Genomic DNA, 23,621 nt, shown 5'->3' with positions numbered 1-23,621 from the left:
CCTGGTGCACACACATCGAGAGTAGATGGCACAAGTCGACACTCTTCTCCATCAGCCGGGGCCAATAAGGAGACGCATCGAATACGAGCATAGCGCTTTTTTATCGATAACAAAAACGAAATGGTGCGAGAAATCGAAAAATAAAAAAATGTGTTGTTTCAACTATCGGTGTTAAAATACTACTTGTGCCTTTATCACTAAAAATGCAGGTGTGGAAGGACGATATTACCGGGCACAGGCTTTACCTTTCATAAATAGGATTTACATATTTATCCAGGGGGAGAGTAAAGTCTATAAAAAGGCTTAACCATATGGAGAACCACTCCCTCTCGTCCGGTTACCAGTTCACGTCGAGTATGGAATTAGTTAGCCAGTTATTGGTTTTCGGAAGCATGGAAATCAGTTCATGATGCTTCAATATTACTAACTGCATGTCAACTAACTATTAGCATGATTGGGACTTTAATTTAACCCTTATTCTAACCATCTTGTACAAGTTGCAAGCATAAAGTGGGACCTATTAGATACTCCCCAAAAGTCCATGCTTCCGAAAACAAAATAACTAACTAATCCCATACCCGACATGGAATGGTAACCGAACGAGAGGCCGTGGTTCGCCATATGGTTAAGCCGTCTTGTCAGCTTTCCTCTCCCCCGGGATAAATGTAAATTCTAAAATTTATCGTTCAATGAGGGGGGATTTTACTTTATTTTTTTTTATTTTTTTTTTTTTTTTTTTTTTATTTATTTACGTGTAGTCTTACTAATTTCAGAGCTTGCTGGCAGAATTTTACGGTCTAGTGAAAAAGGCCAAATCGGACGCTCATTAGAATAATGAAACAAAAACGATCACGATGAAACCTACAAATAATAAACATTCATGCCCAGGTAACCACATTTGCTATAAGAGACCGTGTTAAGTTTTGTTTTGTTCATCCACTTTTAATTTTCCGTGTGGGATGGGTTTTAAATGAATAAGATATATCTATTATCGAAGCGCAAAACACTATCAAGTGTCAATCACCTTAGCCTGGGTCTGCGTTCCACCAAAATCGTGGTAGGGAAACTTGTTGAAATGGGAGGTAAAATTAAAGCTGTTCTTATCAGAAATTTTCACTTCGCTTATAACTTTGAAAAAGAAGCCACTGATAAGTGAAGAACGTATACGTGAAAAATCTGGGGAACATATAATAAATGAACAAAAACCATTTCGGCTGTGATTATGCAAACATTTCTTGTTTACTACCGTAACAGTGGCTAATCAGCAAGATGCAAAAAGTGACATAACAAGACAGTTTTAGCAGACGCTTCTGTCACTCAGACAGATTTTTAGGCATGGCTGTAAACATTACCTCGTCTTCGTGTTCTCGCACTGTATTTTGTTTGTTTTCAGCTGTGTTTCGGAAATTTATATATGAATCAAATAACTCAATGATCATTTTGTCTTCGTATGAGTAGTTTTTCAATTTCAGCAATCATAAATTAGTCTGAAAATAGCTGTGATAGACTAGACCTCTGTACCGGTGCTTTTAGATCAAAGGTGGTTGAATATTCTGAATCGGAATGATTGTTTGAAACCTATAAACCAGTTTATAGGCGGCTACTCGCGAAACCACACTTAAAGTGAGCATCAAAAATTTTGCAATGATGAAGTATAAGAAGGATTTTCCGGGGGTCAAAGGTCGGGGCAACGTCCATACTGTTAAATCCGTTATTTCTCGTTTTATTTTTGTTTTCTGATGCAGGATCCTAATAAAAAAAAGTCTAAAATTTTCGATATAATGATCTGAAATTTAACCGCGGGTAATATTTGTTTGTATAATAAATAAATAAACCAAAGTCTCATCTCGGCGGTTTTATGACATCCGAGCTCGATATGACATTCGGTTACATTGGTGACAGAATTTTGTCGAGAATTTATCTTCTTGCAGAATAGACCTGAGTCATTCAAAACCCATCCTACGCGCAAAAATAGAAGTGGCTTAAACAAAACGATTTTAACATTAGCTCTTATGAAGAATGTTGTCACCAGAGCAGAAATTTGCATTTTTTGTAATTTTATAGTTATCTTTCATTGCAGTCTTGACGTGTGCAGTTTCCAGAATAGTTTGATATTTTTATCATGATAAACATGATCAAGATTTGTGACAATCGTTCATTGAAAATATAATGGGCGTGGTGTTGCCGCTGACGTCACTCCACCTTGTCAGGGGCAAAGCGTGTATATAATATAAGCGAGGCAACGCTCAGACAATGGACGCCATCTTATGCCTATTGTTCTCGGCAATTTAACACGGCGCCTTATGAGAAGTTCCAACACAATTATTGAAACATACCTATTATTTTCACTAGTATTTTAGGTAGAAAAATTTTGAAGGTCGCGTTTTGACGTAGAACCTTAGCCGAACAAGACTATATCCTTTCATGTTGGCCAAATTACATTTATAGTACATTAAATTGTCTTTGAAGACAAGTATCCGGTTCCGAGTTGCTTCCGAAGTAAATTGGCCATTTTAATCATCATAATTAACCATTTGACAATGGCGTTCCTTATGACGTCACAGATGAAAAGTTGTATTTATTCGTCGAAATTACCGGCCGACCCAACTTTGCTTCAATGGCCGTTTCTATTTTCTGGTCAACATTTTTCGTCTATCAAGCTCCATAATGCCTTACTGCTCGGCTCCAAGCTGCGCTAGAAGAACAAATGACATTGTAGGATTGTTGCGGAGACATTTTACTGCCTCAAATTAGCGTATCACTATAAAATCTTTGAAAAAATGACCAAAAATGGTTCTACGCTGTGTTTGGGGTCAAATTTAACGCATTAGATAGTTTTTTATTCTTAATTTTTTTTATTTATTTAGATAGCATATATCTTAAAGTTCAAAACCCACCCTTCAGTTTCATTCTAGCCCTTATACCAGCGGACTTATTCGATTCGGTACAACAACACAACGAAAATTTCCTATAAGACTCCATTGTTTCGTGTTTCCCAAATATGGCACAAGATGGCGTCCATGAACTTGTTTAACATTAGGCAAGTTGGTTGCCGGCCGTTGGTCAGGGGTTCTCAACCTGGGGTTCGTGAACCCCCAGAAGATTTCCAGGGGTACTTGGACGGCAGTCAAGTGTTTGTGAGTTGCTGTTTTTTAATATCCTTTATTACTACCAGAGGAAAAAGCGTGTCAATTAAAATAAGATTAGATAGAAACATAGATTTTCCCTGATGTTGCGATTGTGACGCAACAATGTGAAATTCACGGCTTTGCAGGCAAACTGTGAAATCTCAAAAGACAGTGTGCTGCGAGCGTTGGAGAAAGTGATTATGCTTATTGAAACTTGGGAGAGATTTTAAGAATTCATTAGTTAGGCGGAGGACAAGGGCAATAATATCGACACATTGATTTAATTTAGTTACATCTGGTCAATAAATTGTTGTTTCAACAAATCGTTGTTCAATAAATCACAACTTTGTTTGGTGTCTGATTATCGGGGGTTCGCGTTGATTGTTTCGTGACTCGGGGGGTACTTGACAGAAAAAAGGTAGAGAACCCATGACCTAGACCAAGGATGTGCAACCTTTTTCGCAGGCGGGCCAAATATCAATAACCAGGTGAAACCGCGGGCCGCACCATTATTTAACAAATGTGCTCTATTGGTTGCAGGAACAAAATGACGTTTTTTTGTTATTGATCTCATGTCATCATTAAGAGTCATTGCAGAAATGATAAGGTGGAACGGATAAATTTATTAAAACTGTAATTCAAATATATCTTCACACCCAATTTAAACGAATTCAGTAAGAAATTTGCTGCTGGTTTACTTTCCTGACTACTTTTATCCAAATTTGCTTGAATAGAAGTGCTAGCAATTCGATATGACGCAAATGTTAGAGAAAAATATGTTGCCGAAATATGCCATATTTGAAACCATGACTTTTTTCAAATGTGGAAAGTTATCTTGGTTGAGATGTTTTCAGTGAAATACGCCAAGATTCATTTCCAAACAACTTTCTGTCAAATCTTATTCTAGGTTAGATTTAGACAAAATCAACTGATAGGCTGGAACCAAAACTCATTTAGCTTTGGTATCTTTTAATATTAAATTATTTTAAACTGCTCTACAGTTACCTCCGTGGGCCGCACAATTTCCCCTGCGGGCCGCATTTGGCCTGCGGGCCGCACTTTGCACACCCCTGACCTAGACAATGACATTCTGCCAACGCGTTGTGGTTTGTGAAATATGCGCTCCAGCTGCTTGTGTTTCTTATTATGTGATAACCGAATACCGGGATCACAACATACCGTGTTTTGACGTTTGAAAAAAGACTTATTTAAGTTAGTAAAGTTTATCCGGAATGGCAGTCTGTTCACGTATTCAGTCAGATTCACTTTTCCTTACTGGCTTTGCGCATATCCTACCGGGACAGCGAGCGACCTTTCTCCGGGGTATGATGACATGTTTTTAACCTAGTTAGAATACCGTTACTGATTAATGTAATAGATCGGAGTTATTTATCTTGGTTTTTGCATACAACTTATACTGCCGGGACCTATTTGCTAACATTATCGTTATGATTTAGTTTTCACCCTCTTGGTACCGGTACCGGTGGTTTGAAATAAATAACACGTCAGCATGCCTTTAGTAGATGGTTGCTAACTGTAAAGGTATAAATGCGTAAAACTAGTAAACAAAAGCGAGTGAAATGGTATATAGATAGACTATAGATAAAATACTGTCAATGTTACACGTCAAATTGTTGACTAATGAACGCCCCCTGACTAAAAAGATGGAAGAAATTTATTTTCCTTATAATATTTAGTCTAATGAGAAGGATGAGCCTGGGTAAATGCCGCCATTCTATTAATATCCGGTATCATTTTAGTCAGAAACAGTATTAAAGCTCCTCGTCTGACTATGTCAAGACGGTTTCTCTTGTTATCCAGAAGCGCGGTCACGGCACTGAACGCACGCTCTACCAAGTATGAGCTGGGGAAGGCAATGGAAATTTTTTTTAACACAATCCCACACGTGAGGATATTTCAACTTGATTTGATTCTGTAGCCAGAACGATTGATGCGAAACACTGAACTTTGGTTTGAGTTCAAAATCGCTTTGCAATGTTATAGGTTCCTCCTCAAGAATTCCATGTTCGGAAATATTACTAAATGGGTCAATTATCCATGACGGAATATCTAATTGAAATACATCCGTATGAGTATAAGTTTATTTCGACTCCATAATCAGCAAAACAATAAGATGAATGGTAAAAATAAATAAATAAAAACTAATTATGAAATCAGGAGAGCGAACAAAACCTTAGATAAGGTTTAAAACGTACAGAATGTATATAAGATGGAAGGTTTTGCCAAGAAGATGTGGTACGTGTTCACTCACCTAAAATAATTGAAATATTTCACACACGTACCCACACACACAACCATATAGAAGTTATTAAGTAAAGGGAACATGAAAAATTACATACTGGTAGTTAATAAAAAATAAATAAATAAAAATTACTTGCCACACCATATTAATAAATTTATGATGATTGCCACTGCCAAATTGATCAGTTTTATAAATGAGAGTGAACAGTAAAAATAAACTTTTTTAAAAAAATATATTGTCAAGCTGATTATAGTTGGAGTCAAATGCCAAAATGCCCAACCAAAGTTGCCAGAATTGGATGCATGAAGAGGTGGGCTAGATCCTTGAAACGAACTTTCATGTCATTGTGTAATTCCTGAAGAGACTTTCTGTAAGTGTCTATGTCATTATTAGGTATGCTCCTGCCACTAGTCTCTATACGTAGCCACTATATGTTGTAAGCGTGAGAATCGAAAAAATTCTCGCCGAGATAAATTTCGTTCATAGACCACAAGCTTATTATTGAACACGGACACTGCCGATTTTACCTTTATTAGATTTATTTCGTCTCTTTGAAGAGATAATTTCAGTTCATTAAATTTAGAAAATATGTCCGCTAAGTAAGCGATATCATTTTTGACCACTATATCATCATTTAGCGAGATTCGGATCGCAAGTTTGTAGGAATTCAACAACAGTATCGAAAAGTGAGTAAAATCGGGTAAGGCAGTTCCCCTTGGAAAGCCATCTTACTTCGGTGTGGAGTAGTAAGCGCTCAAATGCTTTTCATTGGTTTATTTTATTTACTGCCTTGATGACTATCGTCAAAGCAAAACTAAGACAAGCGCTCAAGTTCTTGGCCACCAAATGTTGTTGGTGAATTACATAGCGAAAGTCAGCATACTTGAGCTTTCTTCTTTCGGAAGTGTAATGAAGCCACGGTAAAGACCAGCCATAGCTGGAGCGCCATCAGTTGCACAATCTATGATATTGGTCAGAGGAATATTGTTATCTTCGAAATATTTTTTGACCACCCGAAACACTGTTTCGCCTCGAGTGTCTGATTCCAGCGATAGAGCCATTGTCAGCTCTTCGTATAAGACTCCATCGTGCACAAACCGAACACATCCGAGTAGCATTGATTCATTTCCCGGTAATGTGAACTCATCTAGTTGAATTCTGTATTTCTAATTAAACTGCAGAGCCTATCTTCTATATCAGGGGCCATTTCATCAACTCGTCTCTGTACTGTATTAATGCTCAATGGAATAGACTTGATAATTGTAGAAGACGCCTTGTAATGCAAAACCGTTACCAAAACTTCCTTTACTGGTGGTAGAAGTAACTCTTCACCAATCGTATGCGGTTTGCCTTTTTTTGCTATCATCAAAGACAAAATTGTAAGATGCAAGTAAACCATCATCGCTTTTCTGGGATAAATTTGAAAACATGTTAACCTACCATGTTTTTTTGCTTATTTAAATTATCCTAGAGTGTCTGAAAAAATGCAACATTTTTGTCTGCTTTATCCGGATGAATTTTTGTTAAATGCGGAGAAAGCCTGGACGGTTTCATCGCTTCATTAAAAAATGTTTTATTACAAAGCAAACACATCGGTTGCGAATCAGAATTTGAGGCTGGAATGAATCCATATTGGAGATAACTTGTGCTATATTGCCTCAAACTCATTGTGGTGCTTTGAAATTAATGTTAGTATACTGTTCTAATCTAAATCAGTTAAATAGCTTAGGTCACTATCTTAGATATCACTAACTTATGCAACACGAATTTTTAAATATTGTCAGGTGCAGCATGGCATCGCAACAGTTTTGACCTAAAACTGTGCCGTTTACCAAGTCAAGTAGCCTAGTTAGTTACTCAATGGCCCCAGAAAAAAAAATGAATTAACTAGTTGAGTCGCAACGTATAAATGGTCCTACCTTGAAACGCGGCAGTTTAATAAAACTGCAAGTTAATTAGGAACTAAACAACGAAACATGCCGGACAGAAGAAGAAGGAGAGCGGTGAATGAAGGATTAATACACGTCTGCCATGCGCCAGACTAGTATTGTTACGAAACAGTGCGGAATAAATAAAAAAAAGGCATAAGCTAATACGTCAAATGAGATCCCTCACACCAGAATTACGAGCAAACCTGGTCGAACAAATCAAATAACTGTAGTAATTAAATTATAGTTGTTGTCAGCGCCCCCAATCGCCCAGTTTAATATCAAGCGCCCCCCAATTTGCAGTCAGCCCCCTTGGTTGTCGAAACGCCCACAAAGGGGCGTTTTCGTCCACTTTGGGGACCGCTGGTCTTGGTGGAGTGACGTCAGCGGCAACACCACGTTCATTAAAATTTCAATATACGATTATCAAAAAATTTGACCATGTTTATTATGATAAAAATATCAAAAAATATATAAAAAGTATTCTATTCTTAAAACTGCACACGTCTACAATGACAGATAACTAGAAAATTACTAAAAATGCAAATTTCTGCTCTGGTGATCACATTCCTCATAAGAGCTAATGTTAAAAATCGTTTTGTTTAGGCCACTTTCATTTTTGCGCGTAGGATGGGTTTTGAATGACTAAAGTCTATTGCAGGGGTCACCAACTTTTCTGAAGCCGATAGCTACTTTCTGGGTACAGATTAAGCCGAGGACTACCATTTCAATGCACAGTTTAGTTTAGTTGGTGGCAATTTATACTATACGTATCGATGTTTGTTGCAAGCCATTTCCTTGAGATATAACTCCAAATATAGAACATTTTTAATACGCTTGTATTACGCTGATTTTAAGTGAAACAAACCAAAATGCGCTTGTAAATCAGCTTGTCCACTTCACTCAGCTGACAATGCTAAATGATCGAACAACGATTTTGTAAATATTTTTTAAAAATATTTATTAAAAATTAAATAAACGCTTGTATGGCGCAGCATCCAATTTTGTCAGATATTATATTTCGTGTAGTGTTTTGTTTAACGTAATCTCCTGTGATATATATGAACATGTTGAAAATAGTATACTTGTATTGTACCCTATTACACTGTTTTATATTTATAAATATAAAATTGTAAAAACAGCTGCATTTTGCAATAGCCAAACTTATTTTACCCTCTTTAATGTTTCAGTTACACGCAGTTTTATTTATCGATTTATTTTTTGTTACATTCTATTATTACCCTGTGCTTTTCTTTTTAAACAATAAGATAAAACAAAAGCCAAACTTATTTCACCCTTTATAATAATGCAGTTACCTGAATTGTTGATTGTGATTTGATTTTTTGTTGCACCCTATTACCCTGTGCTATATTTTTAAATATAAAACAGCAGACACGGCTAGATCAAACGAGAACCAAACTTAGTTCACCTTTTATAATAGCACAGTTGCGAGCAATTTTGATTATAGTTTTTACTGTATTTTTCCCTGCTATGGTCATATCATAGACTAAGAAATACACATACACCCGAAACGACTGCATTTCGCAACAATCAAACTCAGCCTACCCTTTACAATAACGCAGTTACATGCAATTTTATCTGCTATTCAAAATTTTTGTTTTACTGTATCTGTTTTTGTTTTACTGACTGCTCTGACAAACAAAAATTTAATACGACTGTCCAAAAGCAAATATAAACAAAATGGGGCCTAAAGCGTGATTATTATTTTAATCAGATCTAAAGACAGCCGTTGCAAAATGTAGTTTTACATAATCTACGGGTCATTCATATTCTATACTCTTTCACACACGATCCAACAATAACCTTATTATTCAAAAAATGAATATTATAAAATTAGGGTCCATAGGAAAGCAAAAAAATGTTTAAAAATGAGAGCATGTTTTCATCAACATATACTTTTATCTGTATCAATCAGTCCACAGCTCAAATATTTTATGCTGGTTTTATATTTCACAGACGACGCCAAACTCTGGCCAGGATGGTGTCCCAGTGAACACTCCCTGAAGTTTATTATCTGGATCTTTATTGACCACAATACCAATACTTGTGTGCGTTACATGGGATTTTGGATTATCAGGATACCACACTTCTGGTGGCAGAGTGACAGCCTCGCCATTTATCAGCAAGAGCTGATTGTTCTGTAAAAATCAAATAAAAATTTTAAAATCTGTTTCTTGAAATGATTAGACTAACAATTAGAACAGAAAATAAAACTGATAAGTAATCAACATGTTCTAAGTATGGTAGGTAAAGTTACATTGAAGTATTTAGGTGTTAGGAACTACATGGAAATCAATGAAGCCCAAAATTATCGAACATACTAGAATTCCAGTTTATGACATATCAATCTGACCTTATACTGCATGCCTGTGAACACGTCAGTTCCCAACAAACCAGCAGGAACCACTGAAAGTAGATAAGTGTGAAGTAGATTGTAATGCGTCAAGTCGTAAATATTCGCCGGTTTTCCGTAGTTCAATGATTTGCAAATTAATTCAGCATCTTTCAAGGTGACGTTATCAATTTTGTACGCAATTGCTCGGTAGCACTTCGAATTGTATACGACGCCACATTCAGCTGTAAAATATTAAATCATTGGTATGTTATATTCAGAAAATGGGGTCATCCAATTTCGATTCTTTCATTTCATAAAAATACTGTATTCTTTTATTTCAGAAGAGAAAACACAAAACAAATCACACGGTAGCAACAAAAAATGTTGTTCCGGAGGCGACAATAGCAGACACCTTTTTGATACGCGGAGTCGTAACTGAATATTGGTTGATTCAATCACTTAGCTACGGATGCGTATCCGATTCCTAAAGTTTTCAATAAGTCAAATCAATATTCAAATCGCGCTATGAAAATCTGTTTGTTACGTTTTGAAAAGTATAACTGGTATTGCATTCAAATTATCAAATCATAAAAACATAACGAAAATCACTTTGAATATGTTTCTTCTCATCAAGACTCTTCTTGATCAATCTGGCAATTTCTGCAAAAAATAGAAATATGTTTGCTTTAAAAGAGTAGGTTGAGGCGTATTTTGTGTTCCGTATCTTGAGGAGACTCTATACAACTTTGCCTTGTATATATATAGTGTATATAGTGACACCATAAAAGCGTCATACAGTTCGAAATAACAAAGTAGAAAACAAATACTGATACAATAGCATCGTGCATTGTGATTGCTGAAGTTATAAGATCGTGTCGCCAAAAAAATTTGAATAAATTCTCAATTAAAAAAATGTTTTGTTTTTCAAAATTAATCACAAAGTTAGACAAACTCACCGGATCCATCGTTTTTCTGTAAAATAAATATAAAATGCAGATATTTAATAAATTTTTCATGACTTGTTTTATATAGTATTAGTTCAGTCGCATCACATGTATCAGTCGAAAGAACGCTTCGCACATGATGAAAACCTTGACTACTGCTTGAGTCGTCGTTTTCTTCGAAAATAGTACAACTTTTCTTATCACTTACCTGATTTCCCAAACCTTATTCGGGGTGAAGTCGCAGAAACGTTTTATAAGAAATTACCAATTTTATATTTACCTGGCAATTTCCAACTTGAACGAGTTTCCCATTTTTAATCGTAGAAACGCAGGATCCAGCTGTCAAGCATAAAAGGGAATTTTCAAAGTTGGCAAAAAATGGCAAAACAATATTCCAAAATCAACGGATGTTTCTACGTCATTGGTTTCCTAATTTGGCGCTCGCGTAGTATTCGTACCAAGATAGCGCACAACCTGCTAAACCTAACCTAGTACACATACAATGTTTAGCTTGTGCGCCATCTTGGTACGAATAATACGGGAGCACCCTAACTGGATGGATATTATACCAGAAGCAAATCTTACCTGGTAATTTTTGCGCAAACAATCCACAGATAAGTGTGATTAAGTAAATTAATTCACCAAAATACATGTTTGTTCTGGAACGGTTTGATGTAGCTACTTAATGCTTAGATATGAAGTTAATATCTGTAAAACATTTATAGGTATGTTTACTAAGCTTATATGAAACATCGAATAGTCCACATTAGCAGCTTTCAATCCTTATTCACCCAACGTAAAAGTGCAATTGCGGACAAATCAACTTACCGTTCAACATTTTTTGGTATACGCCAATACCTTCTGCTATATCGCTAATTATAGAATAGTAAAATCGCCCGCATACTACAACAACCAAATTTGATCCAACTAGTCGCTATGATGCATGTGTAGCAACAAAACGAACAGTTCTGTTTGATAGCATTGCAACACTAAAACGTCACGTCAAATTGCCGATCTTTGCAAAAGACGAAATGGAACAAGCCTTGCCACGGAGACTATATCAGCTTTCTACATCATGGGATTGCAACCTGCATACCGCGGGCCAAATGCGCCCCTCCCACATTGAAGGTTACACACCCCTAAATCTACTTCATGCAATTTACGCTCTTTTCCGCCCGCCCGTGTATCATTCCATTTCTTTAACATTTGGCATCTAAGTTAGTACAAAAGTCAATAACATTTAACACTATCGTTTCCTATTCTGCTTGACGCTTTTTCTTGCGCTACATCTAAAAATAGTAAAATCGCCCAACATAGCAAAGTAACAAAACTTGATTCTTTTGTTGAAAAAGTGCAATTGGTGGCGATTTATACTATACGTATCGATGTTTGTTGCAAGTCATTTCCCTGGGATAAAACTCTAAATATAGAAAAATTTAAAATGCGCTTGTATTACGGAAATTTCAAGTGAAACAAATCGAAAGGCGCTTGTAAATCAGCGTGTCCACTTTACGCAGCTTACAATGCTAAGTAATCGAACAGCGATTTTGTCTCCGCTATTTACAAAAATAAATATATTGAAAATTAATTAAAAGCCCGCATGACCCAGCATCCAATTTTTGTTTAGCGTAATATCCTGTGATATATATAAAAACATATTGAAAATTATAATATTTGTGTTGCACCTCATTACCCTGTGCTATATTTTTAAATAAAAAAAAAAGCACTAACGGCTCTATTTCGCAAGAACCAAACTTATTTCACCCTTTATAATAAATCAGTTACGAGCAGTATTATTTATCGAATAATTATTTGCTGCATCAACCCGTGCTATGTATTTAAATATAAGATTGAACAAAAACCAACCTTGTTTCACCCTTTATAAAAGCGCTGTTACAGGGAGTGTCGATTATAATTTAACTTTTCGTGGCTTACTAGGGATGGCGGAATCGAGTCCGGATTCGATTACACACTCGAATCTTCGCGGAATCGACTAGAATCGATTCCGATGCATTGGAATCGATTCTCGAGGTTAAAACTTGGATTGCAAAGAATGTGTAAAGTTTTGTGTCAATTCCTTCACATATATGTATAAACTGCTTCACTGCTATGTTGAGTTGCTACGACGACGCAAACTTCACTATATATATATATATCGCTAGAAGGCTTTAACGTTTATTTAGTTTAAAAATCTCTGTGGGTTCTGAGGGATTCGTTTTTTTTGTGCGATTTTGTCTCCTGTGACAGATTGGATACCCATACTACTTAGTTCCGGTCTTCTTGGCAGTCCAAAATTTGAACATCGTGCTCTTGTTTGATTTCATATGGTATTGCTTAGGTGCGTATGTGTTTTCGGTAAGATATGTCGAGGAATCGGATAAGAATCGAATACTTGGCATCCTTACCTATTACCCGGTGCTATATTTTCAAATGTAGGATTAAATAAAAACCTAACCTACTTCACCTTTATAATAACGCAGTCACCTGACGTGTTGATTGTAATTTAAATTTTTGTTGCACCGTATTACTCTGCTATATTTTTAAATATAGAACAGTAAACACGACTAGATTAAACAAAAACCAAACTCAGTTCACCCTTTATAATAACGCAGATTTCAAATTTTTTCACTGTATTATGCTGCGCTAAAGTCGTAAATACAGAATTGTGAGCACAAAACAAAAACCAAACTTAGTTCACCCTTTATAAAAGAGTAGTTACGGAAAGTTTGGTTGTAGTTTAATTTTTGTTGCGCCCCATTCCCCTGTGCTTTATTTCGGACACGCGAAATGTACCTATAAATCGTCTTGTTATTTTTATGTTGTTGTTAGTATCTCATTTTCTTGTGATGAAAAATTGCCCAATCTTTAATTTACTGGATAAACTACTTTAAAAATGTCCAGTGGTTAAAGATTCAGTTTTTTTTGCTGGGATATCACTTATATTTATTTAAAACCGTTCTGTGGCCTGTATGGGATTCGTTTCATGTGTGCAATTATGTCATCAAAATTGCGCACCTTGTGGCGGTTCCGCCTTGGCTTTAATATTTGAAACGCAATTAATTTCATTTGATCGTCTATTCTATTTTTACTTCTACCCCTTCCTTATCAATATCGGATTCGAAAATGTCCAAAACAAAAACAGAATCTTTCACACATACGAGAAGTGTCATCTCAGTAATTAATTTAAAATATCACTCGATTCGGATTTGAAACTGTCACTAAAGGACTTCGGCTACCTCTTTCAAGTCCAAAAACATAATAAAAAATATAATATGTTTGTTGCACCAAATTACCCAGTGATATTATATTTATAAATTTTAATGGTGAAAACGGCTTCATTTTGCAAGAACCAAACTTAATTCACCCATGCTATATTTTAAATACAGAACAGTAAACAAGACTAGATTAAACAAAAACCAAACTTAGTTCACCTTTTATAATTCTTTTTAAATCACATATTATAATTAGTGTGGTGTTTTGTTTAACATAATCTCCTGCAATATATATAAACACCGGACAAATTAAATAATAGAATAGCTTGTTGCACCCTGTAACCCCGTGCTATTTTTATAAATGGTAAAATGGCTCTATTTCGCAAGAGCCAAACTTATTTCACTCTTCATAATATTTCAGTTACAGGCAGTGTACAGTTACAGGCAGCTATGTATCGATCAATTTTTTGTGGTATTCTATTATTACCTTGTGTTTTTATTTTAAATATAAGATAAAACAAAAACCAAACTAATTTCTTCCTTTATAATTATGCAGTTACAGGACGTTTTGATTATAATTCAAATTTTTTGTTGCATCGTATCACCCTGCGCTATATTTCAAATATAGAACAGCAAACAAGACTAGATTGAACGAAAACCAAACTTAGTTCACCTTTTATAATAGCGCAGTTGCGAGAAATCTTGATTTTATTTTAAATTTTTTTTGTACTGTATTATTCTGGGCTATGCTTATAACATAGACTAAGAAATACGTCCGTTCACCTTTTATAATAGCGCAGTTGCGAGCAATCTTGATTCCGTATCGCGAGCCACTTGCACGTGACAAAATTCTTTCCGAGCCGCAAACGCAAACGTTTGTACCAAATATTAATATCAGCTAAGTCATGATTTCGCTGTAGGTAATTTACATAATACATAAAAGTAGACTTACCATAATTTCTTGGGCATAATCCGGAACAAACTCAAAACTATGAATGAAATAACTGGACGAAAGGCCGAAGACCTGAGTTTGGCAAATTTATAAGCTTTAATATTGCATTACTCCACAGAATCTCAAGTTCTAGATTACTTTCAGCATAATATGACTCAAACAAAACCAAATGAAAGTTATTATGCCTTCTCCAACTCCAAGCATAATAAGGCCTCTAATGCAGCAATTGCTGTAGTTTCATTGAAGTCAATAGAATAATGACGCAATAAACGTCACTCATTATTCCCTATAACTAAAGAATTTCTCAAGCTATGCGCGATATTTTACTCAACCTAATGAGCTGAAAAAATTAAGATATAATCCTCGCGTTAAAGCAAAGTTATGCCTTTTGGAACGGAATTATTCATAATTTTGCTTCAGGTTGGAATTATTTTGAAAATTTCACTAAAGTAAAATTCCGGGACATTTTGCTAACCGGGACGGGACACCGGGACAGGCGTTTAAACCGGGACTGTCCCGGCCAAACCGGGACGTATGGTAGGTCTACATAAAAAGCAAGTTTATTAACATGAAATCAATCAATTTAATAATTGCTTTCTAGTTTCTGAGTAGGGCAGGCAAAATATTCGAATATCAAGTCGAATAATAGAGGAGTAGGTCACTATTCGAATATTTGGTAAAACTTGCGTTTTTTTGACGACCGCACGAGAACACACACATCACGTCGAAATTGAGTGTTATATTCGCGTTATAGTGTTTTTATTCATTTCTTTTTAAGACTAAGAAATACGTCCACATTGCGCAACAACCAATAATAGTTTGGTAGCGAGTTTATTCAATTGTAAGCGTTTTTGTTGCACTTCATTACCCAGTGCTATATTAATGACTATAGAATAGTGAAAACGGCTGTATTTTGCAACCATCAAACTTTGTTCAGCCTTTATAATAACGCAGTTACAGGCAATATTATCGAATATTTAAATTTTGTTTGTTTCACTGTATTATTCTGCGATACATTTATAAATATAGAACTGTGAGCACGAAACAAAAACCAAACTTAGTTGCCCCTTTACAATATTTCAGTTACGGATAGTGTTATTTATCGATTAATTATTTGTTGATTTACCCGTGCTATGTATTTAAAAATAAGATGGAACAAAAACCAAACTAATTTCACCCTTTATAATAATGCAGTTACAGGAAGTTTTCATTATAATTTAAATATTTGTTGCACCGTATTACCCTGCGCTATATTTTTAAATATAGAACAGCAAACAAGACTAGATTAAACGAAAACCAAACTTAGTTCACCTTTTATAATAGCGCAGTTGCGAGAAATCTTGATTATAGCTTACATTTTTATTGTACTGTATTATTCTGGGCTATGTCTATAACATAGACTAGGAAATACGTCCGTTCACCTTTTATAATAGCGCAGTTGCGAGTATTCTTGATTATAGCTTAAATTTTTATTGTACTGTAATATTTTGGACTATGCCTATAACATAGACTAAGAAATACGCCCACATTGCGCAACAACCAATAAGAGTCCAGTTGCGAGTTTATAATGTTTAGCATTTTTGTTGCACTCCATTACCCTGTGCTATATTTATGAATATATAATAGTAAAAACGGCCTTGTTTTGCAACAATCAAACTCTGTTCACCTTTTATAATAACGCAGTTACAGGCAATTTTATCTGCTATTCAAAATTTTTGTTTTACTATATTATCCTACGATATGTGTATAAATATAAAATTGGGAGCACGAAACAAACACCAAACTTAGTTTATCCTCTATAATAATAGTGCAGTCACGAAAGTTTGGTTATAGTTTTATTCATTTTGCACCCCATTCCCCTGTGCTATATTTCGTTTTGTTATTTTTATGTTGTTGTTATTATTTGATTTTCTTCTGGTGATGAAAAATCGCTCAATACTTTATTTACTGGATAAACTACTTGTCCAGTGGTTAAATATTGTATTTTTTGCTAGGATATTACTTCTATTTATTTCAAACATTTCTGTAGCCTCCAAAGCATAGGTTTCCAATTGCTACGTACGGAGCAAAGGGGTCCGCGAGCTGTTCGATTAATTATCAAAATACTGACGTGGACAAATTTGTAACTCTCCAAAGAAGCAGTAAAAAATTTGACAACAGTAGCGTTGAAATACGGAAAATATCGTAATATGACAAAAAGTCGGTAATTTGAATATAACAATATCTATAAGCAGGAGCTCATATATCAGGATTTTTGACATCCGACATATTTTTAATCCACACGAGAACAAAAAAGCAATTATCAGGCTTGTCCACGGGATTCTCATACGGTTGTCCACAAGAGCTTTGTTTTCTGGGCATAGTCCAGAATAATACTGTACAATAAAAATTTGGGCTATAATCAAAATTGCCCGCGATTGCGCTATTATAAAAGGTGAACTAAGTTTGGTTTTTATCTGGCCGTGTTTACTGTTCGATATTCAAAAATATAGCACAGGGTAATACGGTGCAACAAAAATTTAAATTACAATCAACAATTCAGGTAACTGCATTATTATAAAAGTTGAATTAAGTTTAGTTTATGACTAATCCTACATTTGAAAATATAGCACAGGGCAATAAAGTGCAACCAAAATTTAAATTATAATTAACACTTTCCGCAACTGCGTTATTAGAAAGGGTGAAATAAGTTTGTTTTATCTTATATTTAAAATTATAGCACAGAGTAATAATAGAATGCAACAAAAAATTAGTCGATAAATAACACTACCTGTAACTAAATTATTATAAAGGGTGAAATAAGTTTAGTTTTTGCGAAATGCAGCCGTTTTTACATTTTTTTATTCAGAAATCTAGCACAGGGTAATAGGGTGCAACACAAATATTATAATTTATATTATGTTTTTATATAAATCACAGGATATCACGCTAAACAAAACACTATACGAAATATAATTTGTAATTACAAATTGTATGCTGCGTCATGCGGGCTTTTATTAACTTTTATTTTTTTTTCTTATAAATCGTTGTTTGATCACAAAGCATCGTCAGCTGCGTGAAGTGGACTCGCTGATTCTACAAGCGCTGGTAGATTTGTTTTACTTAAAAATTGTGCAATACGAGCGTATTTCATATACTGAATTGTATATATATATATAAATATACATACATATTATATATATATACAGCAGTGGTTCCCAAGTTGGGTCCGCGCACCAATGGGGTCGTTCGCAGGGTCCGCGAAACAAACCTGTTATATGGCTGACAGTTCGATAATGCAAGATTAGTACTTGGATTTGCAAATATACATTTGTCGCCTTTTTCTGCTTCGCAATCACTGGTCGAGACACTAATTCTTCACTTTCTGTTTCGATCACGCGGTCCCACCCTGATGTCACAGAGTTGCAGGCCTGTGATGTCACAGAGAGTGTCCGATTGCTGCCATTACAAGTTAACTAATGCTGGACAATGATTAGAATTGCCCCTAATTGCACTTTAACGATGGGTGAATCAGGATTTAATGCTGCTAATGTGGGATAATCGATGTTTCATATCAGCTTACAAGAAAGTAAACATACTTTTAAATGTTTTACAGATATTAACTTTGCATCTAAGCAAGTTGCGTCATCAAACTGTACCAAAACAAATATGAATATTGTCAAAGTAATTTACCTAATCACTTTCATTTATGGATTGTTTGCACAAAAAATACCAGGTGAGACTTGCTTCTAGTATAATATCGAACAATTTTAGGAATTTAGTCAACCAATGACGTAGAAACAAATTCAGATTTTTGCGCAACAATTTTCCCTTTTATTCAACTTTGTGTGAAAAATCCCGTTTTATATTTGACAGCTGGATCCTGCGTTTCCAAGATTAGAAATGGGAAACTTGTCCAAGTTGGAGATTGCCAGGTAAAATTAAATTCGCTGTTTCTCATAAAACTTTTTGCGCCTTCACTCCGAATGAGGTTTGGTAAACCAATGACTGATAATGAAAGATGTACTGTTTTCGGCGTTCCAGAAGTGTGTGTACCACTATGAAGGTAACTTATATTGTTCGCCTACTTTACATCAGGTTGTGCAAAGGAACGGAAGCCTATGGGCAAAGGGGTATATCACTTGGCTATCACATACAGTCCCGAACTTGTAATATAACTAAAATAGGGAAAATCGGAATAAAATTATGACCTAACCCAAACCTGGTACACATACTACGAGAGTACCCTGTCAAAAGGGATGGCCCGAAGCTCTAATCAATGTTTAGATCCTGTGCGAGGCGTTCTTTCTGTACAACTAATACAATATAAAACAAGTCATAATCAATTCATTAATGATCTGCATTTTTATTTCACAGCAAAACGATGAATCTGGTGAGTTCGTCTGACTTCGTAGTATATTTTATAAACAAAAATGTATCACACTGCACGATGCTGTCGTATCAGTATTTGTTTTCTAATTTGGTATTTCGAACAACACGACGCTTTTTATAGTGTCACTATATTATTCAACTTATATAAAGTCGTCAGCGTCTCAATTTACGGAAGATAAAAATCGCTTTATCCGCTCTCCTAACTTGAAACATATTTCTACTTTTTTGCAGATATCGCCAGACTGATCAAAAAGAGTCTCGATGAGAAGAAACAAAGTAATTTGTCCTATGTTTTTATGATTTAATATAATATCTGTCACACTCTTCAAAACATAACGAATGAATTTGCATTGCGCGATTTGAATATAGATTTGACTTTGAATATATATTTGAAGAATCGGATCCTCAGTCGTCGCTGGGTCATTAAGAATCCACAAGATGTCTGAAATTGTTTGCTATACTCACCTCCGGAAACAAATTATTTTGTTTCTGTCGTATGATCTGTATGGTATTTTCTTTTCTGCTGTAAAACAATAAAGTATTTCTGAAGAAAGTATTATTAACTAAACAAACCTACGAAATATAAATTTGATGACATCAATATTTGAAGTCATTTTTTGAATATAACTACAATAATATTTTATAGATAAATGTGGCGTCGTATACAATTCAAAATGCTACCGAGCAGTAGTGTACAAAACTGATAACGTCACCTTCAACGTTACTGAACCAATTTGCAAATCATTCAACTACGGAAAACCGGCGAATATTCACGACCTTATGCATTACCTCTTACTTCGCACTTATTTACTTTCAGTGATCCCTGATGGAATGTCAGGGATTGACGTTTGGACGGGGATGGAGTATAAGGTCAGTTTGATAGATCACAAATCGGAATTCTAGTATTTTTGAATTTTCGATAATTTCTGGCTTTCATTGTTTTCCATGGAGTTCCCAACAGATAAGTAGTTCAATGTATTTTCTCCCACTATACTTAGAATATGTTGATCACTTTTATTACGAGTTTAATTTTCTATTGTAATTGTTAGCTGCATTATAATTTCAAGTAACAGATTTTAAAACTGCTTATTTGCAGAACAATCAGCTCTTGCTGCCAAATGGCGGGGCTGTCACTCTGCCACCAGAAGTGTGGCATCCTGGTTATCCAAAATCCGATGCGTCGCACACAAATGTTGTTATTGCGGTCAATAAAGATCCAGATTATGAATTTCAGGGAGTGTTCAATGGTGGACCATTCTGGGAAGAGTTTGGCGTCATCTGTGAAATATAAAACCAGCATAAAATAATCACAGTATTCTGTTGACTGATACTGATAAAAGTTTATATAAATAAAACGTGTTCTGATTTACCATAATGTTCTTGCTTTGCAATGGACATTTTATATTTATTGATTCTTGAATATTTGGGTTGTTGTTGGATTGTGTTTGACCATACATAGAATATGAATGAACCATAGATTTGCTGAAATTTTAATTTGCATTGACTGTCTTTCAGGCATTGTAATCCCATTTTGTTTATATTTCTATTTATGCTTTAGGATCAAAATTTGATTCGTCAGTGAAGTCGGCTTGTGGTTAAAATGAGTCAAAACAGAAGGCCGCTAAGTATGTCTTAACGAATGAAACTTACTTTTCAATACTTTTACTTCAAATATCCTTTACTATTATTAACCGTATAACCCATATATGAATTCCAAATATAACCAAACAAATATATGAACATGATTCCATCATGCACTGGTTTCTTTGTTGTTTCCTGCCAATTTATAGGAATCAAACAGAAAATGAAATGCTCGTAAATTAAATTACTCATGCATGAAAATGACCACGCCCATCATATTAAGGGGTATCTTGGGTACATCAGTAAAAGAATATTCGAAGCAAACCAGTTCAGTATGCTTTTGCTTTTAGTGTTAGTTTTGCTTGAGGCACACACTGGGTTTTACGCAAATCACAACAGCGCATGATTTGACATGATCACCGTTCTGAGGTCACATACAACGTTATTCAGCTCGTATTCTTTTCGAGTCACTAGTAATCCGTGTTACGTCTCCTTAATGATTAGTTGATGATTACTTTCTTTTACGACGGAAAGATTGCAAAAGTTCTGCAGTGAACATTTTTGTACGAAAAATATGCTACGAAGTATGACGAACTCACCTGATCCATCATGTTTGCTGTAAAATAAATTGAATATACACATCATTAATTAACAAAGTGGTTATATCATGTATTACATTGTATTAGTTCAGTTGTATTGGAAATCAGGACAAGTCGTAATCGACATAACCAATTCTCATCGAGATGTAGAGTCTAACACATGGGTGGGCAAGGTTTTCGGATCAAGGGCCAAACATTTTGCCTACCTAGACTGGCGGGCCATGTAAGCGTGGCGTAAAAAGTGGCATGTTATGAACAATATCTACAGTGTTACAAAAGCAAAAGACAGTAAGCCTCATGCCAAAACTAAATCCAATTTCAATCTCCTTGAGCTATTTTTTAGCGCAAACATCAAAATTTGGTTGTGTCCGCATCAGGCGGGCCAGATTGGACTACCCAACGTGCCAGATTTGGCCCGCGGGCCGTAGTTTGCCCATGTCAGGTCTAACACCATGCTCAACGCTGCATGGGACGTAACTATTGCCTGAGCCATTCAAAAATAACAAATCTTTACCAGTTACAGCTCTTCAAAACTAATTCGGAGTGGAGCCGCGAAAAAGTATTTATTCTATTCTAAACAAGAAGCTCTTGATAAAGGTTTGCTCTTATTATATCTTGGAGTAAAAATGACCGAGGTCTTAAATAGAGCAAACCTTAATACCTCGCCGGAAACCGGAAATACTTCGCCAATATATATCGGTCATAGTCGCTTTCGCACGCTTCAAACAAGCGAATCTCCCAAAAGCCCCATTAGGCAGCAGCCGACTGTTTTTTCGTTTCGCTTACAACGCGTTTGTCGCTCCTCGGTATGCGATCACATCTTTCTCTCTTTTCCCGAAAATAAGACCTGTCCTTCATTAAGACCCAGCCTGAATTTTAAAAATGATATTATTATAAGCCCTCCCCTTAAAATAAGACTTAGTCAATAACTCGAAATGTTTTTCGACTTAGTCCTGGTCGATAGCAGGAAATCTCTCCTACACGTTTTAAATGATTACTAATCTATGTTTTGCAGATATTTTGAATAAAAACGTGGTATTTATAAGAAAATGGATATCGGTTTTCATATTTTGTATATTTGAAAATCTCAAAGTGCTCTACCTTGTAATTTTGTTTTTGATAAATGAAAATATAAGACATCCCCCAAAAATAAGCCCTAGTGTTTTTTTCCGGAAGGAAATTGAATTAAGACCCAGTCTTATTTTCGGGGAAACACGTTAACTATAAACAAAGTATTATATATTTATCATAAGGTTAGTTTAAATCTGTTTTTCCCTTGGGGAAAAGTCTCCAGAATTGTTAAAAGACTCTGAGCATATGGAGGATCGATTCGGTTGGGATGTGGTGGGTAGGGTTGCCAACCGTCCTTTATTTCAACGGACAATCCTTTATTTGAGATTTTTGTTCTTGTTCTTCTTAAGATGATAATTGTACTTTATTTTTTCCAACGTCGTTTTGCCCGATAGTTATAGTACTGTGTTTGATATTGTTTCGTTCTTAAATCGCCTCCGTTTATGTATTTGCAAGCTTTTAATTATTCTTTTTAATTTCGCTTCGGCACGGCTCAAATAGCCAAATAAATACCAATTTTATTAACAATTTCAAATATTTTACATTAATTTTCCGAAGATGACAAGTGGCAACCCTCCAAGATTGAAGTGAATTTTAGTTCAATAACTAGAATTTTAACTAGAATATAATTGGTCTCTAAGATTTTAGATTATTTCTCAACTCTGCGATAACGTATTTGGAAAAAAGATTTGAATTTGATGAAAATTCAACATTTGGAAAATAATCTCTTTTGGATAATCTTTCTCCAAAATATCAGAAACTTGTAAAAATTGTAGAGCATTCGAAGCTAAAAGACAAACTTAATTTGCATATGTTTAATCTTGATAAAGTTGCACTCATTCAAAAACAATTTGGCACGATTCAAAGCACTAAACTGTTCACAGAATGCAGCTTGAGTGGGTCAATGTTAAATAAACATTTAATGAAAAATACATGAAGATTTTTTAATATATCTTTTTAGCTTGTATATAATTTGTAGTTCATTGTTTTATATTGTTCTTTTCTGCAAGTTACAAAATAAATGATGACGGTAATCTCTGTCCTTTATTGAGACTTTTCATAGTCGGCAACCCTAGTGGTGGGTCTGGGCACAATGGTAAGTGGGCACAGTTTGATGCTTGGAAAGGTATACATAGTCCTTGAGGCAAACGACATCTGTCAATGGAAATTTGTGATTAAGGAATAATAAACACAGAAAGTAAGATATTTACAGCCT

The 23,621-nt window shown here is 35.2% G+C and overlaps 2 protein-coding genes across 2 annotated transcripts; one reads left to right on the top strand and one right to left on the bottom strand.

The window, feature by feature from the left end:
• Positions 1-8,870: 8,870 nt before the first annotated feature.
• On the bottom strand, positions 8,871-11,330 carry LOC120345079 (uncharacterized). Its single transcript, XM_039414468.2, has 6 exons — positions 11,205-11,330; positions 10,900-10,958; positions 10,632-10,647; positions 10,285-10,335; positions 9,694-9,917; positions 8,871-9,478 (listed from the first exon to the last, which is right to left on the bottom strand). Exons 1-6 carry the CDS (start codon positions 11,269-11,271, stop codon positions 9,284-9,286), a joined length of 612 nt encoding a protein of 203 aa, XP_039270402.2. The 5' UTR covers positions 11,272-11,330; the 3' UTR covers positions 8,871-9,283.
• A 7,062-nt stretch (positions 11,331-18,392) lies between these two features.
• On the top strand, positions 18,393-20,996 carry LOC120344921 (uncharacterized). The gene is made up of 6 exons (XM_078113217.1): positions 18,393-18,498; positions 18,639-18,697; positions 19,140-19,155; positions 19,386-19,430; positions 19,801-20,024; positions 20,251-20,996. Exons 1-6 carry the CDS (start codon positions 18,432-18,434, stop codon positions 20,443-20,445), a joined length of 606 nt encoding a protein of 201 aa, XP_077969343.1. The 5' UTR covers positions 18,393-18,431; the 3' UTR covers positions 20,446-20,996.
• The last annotated feature ends 2,625 nt before the right edge of the window (positions 20,997-23,621 follow it).

This window comes from Styela clava, chromosome 5 (genome assembly GCF_964204865.1).
Source record: "Styela clava chromosome 5, kaStyClav1.hap1.2, whole genome shotgun sequence".
NCBI classification, from domain to species: domain Eukaryota; kingdom Metazoa; phylum Chordata; class Ascidiacea; order Stolidobranchia; family Styelidae; genus Styela; species Styela clava.
This window is presented reverse-complemented; position numbering and strand designations above follow the sequence as displayed.